A 6,191-nucleotide genomic window follows, 5' to 3' on the forward strand; every position below is an offset into this window, starting at 1 on the left:
TCACTCTTGCTCTCTGCCTTTCTCTCAAACACACACAGACATATACACACAGAGACACACTGTACATTCAGACACACTGTACATACAAACACACACACAAACAGGGAAACGCACATGGTACACACACACACACACACACACACACACACACCAGAGAGCTCCAGTATAAGCAATCACTAACTTCTCCTCCTCGACCCTCCCATCTCAGCCCCACAACAGAGATGTCTTCTGAGCCTGTTCCTGCTGCAATGTGTACTCTACCCTCGCTGCTGGTTTCCAGTAGATCTTGGCTCAGCTCCCCCTGGCACTGTGTTCATCTACTTCTAACTTACAGGCGACTCCTAGCTCTGAAAGCTTCATATCTATTACCTGACATGTCCGAGATCCCATCGTGAAAACAGAGCCGACCTACCATGCTCAGGGCTGCTCCTGTCAGTAATAAGAGGGCCCGACACAGACTGGCCACTCCAGTGTTGGCTGTGTTGGTGAATAACCAAATAAATGAAGCAGCCCCTTGGTCCTCTCCCTGTCAGCTTTATTCCCATGCATTAGCAGGCTATGGCCATGCCCTCTGCCAGCTCACAAAAGCCAACTGCTAAATTCCCATAGATTTTACAAGCCCGTTCTTAGTCTGCGTGTGGCTTAAAATGGGCCATGGTGAGCACACTTGCACCACAGAAATCTACAAATGCTGCATGTCAGGACATTTTCCCTCCCTTCTCACCCCCCCCCCCCAAAGAGCTGGTTTCCCAGCATTCCACTGTTCTTCTCTCACAGATGTTAACTAGCATGGCAATAAGCCTGCCATAAAGCCTACTTAAAGCCCCTCAATAAAATATGTTTGATGACTTATAACATATTACATAGAAGCTGTGAAATCACTTACATCTAAAACATGGCTCTGGAGGACAAGAAGGTTCAGACAATGAAACTACCTGCCGCCAAACCTAATGACCTGAGTCTGATCCCTAGGGCACACCTGGGAGATGAAGAGGACCGGTCCCATGCGCTGTCCTTTGATCTCCACGCATGCATGTACTGTGGTGTACATACCACCACGTACACAGTAAACAAACCATAATAGAATATTTCAGAGAAGATAAAACACACATCTGAGCTCCTAAAGTCCCTGTGTCTGTCTTTCAGATCCCTATGTAAAGATTCACCTGATGCAGAACGGCAAGAGACTGAAGAAGAAAAAGACGACCATTAAGAAGAACACGCTTAACCCCTACTACAACGAGTCCTTCAGCTTTGAAGTTCCATTTGAGCAAATCCAGGTAACGGCTGGCACGAGTGTGTCTCTACACTCAGCCTCATGCCTTCAGATTGCATAACTAACACATGTAGACCCTGAAAGCCATCAGTGCCCTGCCTTCATCAGAACTGGCCCATGCACATCTGTGTGATGCCTAGGCTCAACTAAGCAGGACATAATAAGACACGCAGCGTGAGAGGGGCTGATTCATCAGCTGGATCAGCCGGCTGCCTTCTGCTGAGCAGAAATAAGGTAGAAAATAGAAAAACAACAGAACCACTTTGCTAGGTCAATAAGTTTGTCTATGGAATCCAAAACCTCAGAGAGAATGAACTTGCCTATTCATTCCCATGCCACAATAAGAAATCCACTTCTATAGGGCAAAAAATAGCCAGGATCCTTCCTTCTCACACCAGCCCATTGTGTTTATGTGACTAGCTCATACACATCTCCACATGCTAGAAAATTATTTGTATGGATTTATTTTCAACAGCTAAGTAAACCACCAGTATGGTTTCCCTGTCCCCAGTCCCTTGTTCAGTAGTCTAAACTTGCGAGCACTTTAGCTCTCCTGGCAAATCCTTGAAACATCAGTTTTCTACCATAATTTATTTTGCAGTATCTGCTCAGTGAACTTTTTGAGTTCTAAGACCTTATTCCTATAGAAACTAACATCTCCTGGCATTTTGTTTTTTTAATTCCACAAAACAATACAAAGCAAGGTATTGAGATGAAAAAAAAAAAATCTTGGAAACTTATTCCTTTGGGCTATAATCCTATACGTATAAAAATATATTTCACCTATGAATTTCAGAAAGTACAAATTTATTGAAAGGGAGGCATATTCAAAACAAAAATAAAATTTTCTATTTGGGGCAGCATTTTAGAGGAGAGAGAGCCTGAGCCTGACATGAAGCAGATTGGGTTTGGGAGTAGCCAGCAAACACCCGCTGGTTGCATCCTGCCTCTTCTGCTCCTACAAACCTTTCTCTCTTTCTTTCTCTTTCTTCCTTCCTTTCTTTCTCTCTCTTTCTCTCTTTCTTTCTTCCATTCTTTTTTTCTTTCTTATCCTAGACATCTGTTTTCCCCTTCTCTATATTTCTCAGAAGCAGTGGCTCACATTACTACTCTAATGCTGCGACCCTTAATACAGTTCCTCATGTTGTGCTGACCCACAACCATAAAATTATTTTTGTTGCTACTTCATGACTGCAATGTTGCCACTGCTATGATTTGTAATGCAAATGTCTGCCATGCAGGACATGAGATGTATGACCACTGTAAAAGGGTTGGTCAACCCTCCCTGGGGAGGGGGGGTTCGACACCCACGTGTTGAGAACCACTGCCTTAAAAAGAAGGGTGTTCTACCTGCTAAAACAGTTTTAGTTTTCTCTTAGGCTGAGATTATAAGACTGTGTGTCTGTCTTCTGTCTTTTTCAATCCTTCTGAAACATTTTTGTGAAGGAAGCAAATTATGCTTATTTCTGAAAGCCTGCAGAAAATACCTTTGTTACCACCATCAAAAAATGCAGAAATAAACTATGGAGGCCCGAGCAAAATAGATCCAAGTGGGTGCCTTAATCAGCTCACCCCCCCAGTAACATAGTCAAGTTTGTCCTAAATATGAAAACATCTATTACGATTGGATATAATGTTCCCATGCTGGCCCTACACAGCTATTGCATCATGGTGCATTTGCTTGGGACAAGATCTGAGAGTCAAAGCCACAAATACCACCGTACCCTTGTTCCCAAACACTACCTAGTAAACAGGCAATTTACTTACGGTACTGGGGGATGACCCAACTACCACTGAGCCATACCGCAGCCTAGAAAGGCAATTGTCTTAATAGCAGCATCATAGCAAGTTTGCAGATAGAAAATGGTGCTGCATTTTCACACACAGAAAATTCCACACAGAGAAGTGCCTGTGAGATGGCTAAGTGGATGAAGATACTTGCGGTCAATCATCATTATCTGGGGTTGATGCCCAGGACCCACGTGGTAGGGAAAGAGAAGCAACTCTTGCCGGTTGTCATCTGGCCTCCACATAGGTAATATGGCACATATACCTGCACACATGCACCCACAGAAAATGAATATATAAATGTAAGAACAAAATTGCTTTTCAAAAAATAAGTTGTTGTTTTTGCTGTTCCAAAGTTGTACCTCAGTGGCAGTGTCTCTCAACACACTGACAGAGTAGTTCAGTTCTCAGAGTCAAAGTCTACCAAAGCTATAACCCGGTATATCTTCACCGGGGCCTGGCTTTCACAGATGTATTCTTCTTCCCCTTAATGCTGGCCACAAAGTGGTATAGCTACTTTATCTTTATATTCCATGTCTAAATTACAACCTTCACATATTCTGACTAACCAAATTAATTTCCTGGGAAGTAGAACTGTTTAGAGAATGTATCTTTTATACTATAATAAAATAGTAATTAATAGTATATAATAGCATAATAACATAACTAGTTAATGCTCATTAAGAAAATTATACTCAAGAAAAAGCATAATTTCTTTAGTTATTGCCCTTTTAAAAGATTTCTACTATATTGTCCCATTTTGTGGTCACAATTATATGATTAAGTCAGGTCCCTTTAACTATACATAAAATGCTGGCTGTCACCTCTTAAAATGACATCACAATGCATGACTACTCCCAAAAGTTTTAATAAGGACAAAGAGAACAACCTAGGTCCTCATGCCAGAACACTTGTGGATGAGACACGTAAAGCCGTGTCACAACCTTCCATAGGTCGTGGCTTGGCATGGTGGTTAACAGCATAGAAACCAACTCATTTATTCCTTATGTGACCTCAGACAGGTCATAAAACTTTCATGAGCTTTCAGCATCTTTATCTGTACAATGGAAATATTAATAGAATCTATTGAAAAAATAACTGAATTATTTCTTCTATAAAGTTATTAGATAAAATGATAATAAAAATCAATGTGTAGGTGTGAGCATGACCCCTAGGCATAATGACACCTACCTGGAATCTTAGCACGTGGGAGGAAGAAACAGGAGAATCAGGAGTTCAGGGTCATCAGCTGCCCAGTGAGCTTGAAGCCAGTCTGAGGTCTGTGAGACACTGCCACCAGCAACCCACATGAAAGGTGTTAAGGTGGCAGTGACAATGATGGTGGCAGTTATAACAACAAGAATGGAGATCTAGAACAGGGGAAAACAGCTGAGATCTCCATACTCCAGTGCTCTCAGCCCTGTCTTGGTGGTCAGGAATGGATTCTTCATTGTTCCTCAGATTCCCAAGGAACCTGTGGGTCCCAGGGCTTTACCTGGGGGGCTGGCTGACACTGGTGCATTCTTGTATCCTCTTTCAGAAAGTGCAAGTGGTGGTAACTGTTTTGGACTATGACAAGATTGGCAAGAACGACGCCATCGGCAAAGTCTTTGTGGGCTACAACAGCACTGGGGCAGAGCTGCGACACTGGTCAGACATGCTGGCCAACCCCCGGCGACCCATCGCCCAGTGGCACACTCTGCAGGTGGAGGAGGAGGTTGATGCCATGCTGGCTGTCAAGAAGTAAAGGGGAAAAGAAGCCTTTCTGGTCTGCCCACATAGTGCTCTTTAGCCAGTATCTGTAAATACCTCAGTAATATGGGTCCTTTCAGTTTCCAGCCATGCATTCCTGATACAATCCAGTGGTACTTCAGATTCTGTTTTAATTTGCACAAATTTAAGTGTAGAAAGCCCCTATGCCCTTCATCATACCACTGCCCTCCAAATCTACTCTTCTTTTAAGCAATATGATGTGTAGATAGAGCATGACTGAAATTATGTATTGTATCACACCGTTGTATATACCAGTATGCTAAAGATTTATTTCTAGTTTGTGTATTTGTATGTTGTAAGCGTTTCCTAATCTGTGTATATCTAGATGTTTTTAATAAGATGTTCTATTTTAAACTATGTAAATTGACTGAGATATAGGAGAACTGATAATATATTATATGGTAAATCTAGTATCGTCTGCATTCCAGCAACAATATCAATTTGAAAGGCACTAGTTCAGCCACACCAACATCTTAAAGGACAACTTAAACCTGAGCTTTCTATTGAATCCTTTGAGTACCAAGATTCGCTCATGTGACATCTTTGATGGGTGAACCCAATTTTGTAGAATTCTTTCACAGGCAAATAGCATGTTCTGAGCAGCATCCATGCTGACCTCAAGGGAGCAAAGCCACAAACCAGAATAGCATCTGTCTGTCTGTCTGTCTGTCTGTCTCTGCAAAACTAAAACCACGGCTTCACTCTTCCAGTGGAGGAAGCAATGAACAGGAAGGAACCAGTGAGTTCCTGCGACTGCATCTAGCATAGCATCACCGTGGTGTTCTGTGTGTGTGCGTGTGCAAGTGTGAAAGTGTATGCACGAGTCTTACGTGTGGTGCATGCCTTTGTTCGGGGTTAGGGTGGGAGAGGAGAAGCTGAGAGAAGTCAGCGTTTCTGAAATGTTGCCTGACTATTTAAACAGAAACTAATAGCTCTCCATTATCACATTTATATAAAACGTGCAACCGGGGAATTCTGATCCAGATTTCACCCCAATATTGATTCCAAAAGGTATGCACGGGAGACTTTGTAACAAAATATTTTATTATACAAAACCAGATTAGAAGGAATGCAGAATATTTTTAACACAGCAATCTGCGCTTATTCCACAAAATTACTTTGTGGTAAACAGACAGTATTGTAATCCCATGAAAAGATGAAATATAACAATTAGCCATAGTTCTGAATGCACTTCGATTAAGCCAAAACAGACAGCTAGTGATCTTTTTATATGCTCTTTTTACTTAAGTTTTAATTTGTCCTTTAAACAAAGGTGAAATAAACAAAAAAAAAAAAAAAAAAAAAACAAAGGACGGGTACTAGCAAACTGAAGCAACCTCTTATGTACACTAGA

The 6,191-nt window shown here is 41.8% G+C and overlaps 1 protein-coding gene across 1 annotated transcript; it reads left to right on the plus strand.

Annotated features, from left to right (window-relative positions):
• Positions 1 to 1,111: 1,111 nt before the first annotated feature.
• On the plus strand, positions 1,112 to 6,148 carry LOC115064682 (synaptotagmin-1). The gene is made up of 2 exons (XM_029542075.1): positions 1,112 to 1,280; positions 4,605 to 6,148. Exons 1-2 carry the CDS (start codon positions 1,170 to 1,172, stop codon positions 4,809 to 4,811), a joined length of 318 nt encoding a protein of 105 aa, XP_029397935.1. The 5' UTR covers positions 1,112 to 1,169; the 3' UTR covers positions 4,812 to 6,148.
• The last annotated feature ends 43 nt before the right edge of the window (positions 6,149 to 6,191 follow it).

The sequence above is a fragment of the Mus pahari genome, chromosome 9 (assembly GCF_900095145.1).
Source record: "Mus pahari chromosome 9, PAHARI_EIJ_v1.1, whole genome shotgun sequence".
NCBI lineage: Eukaryota > Metazoa > Chordata > Mammalia > Rodentia > Muridae > Mus > Mus pahari.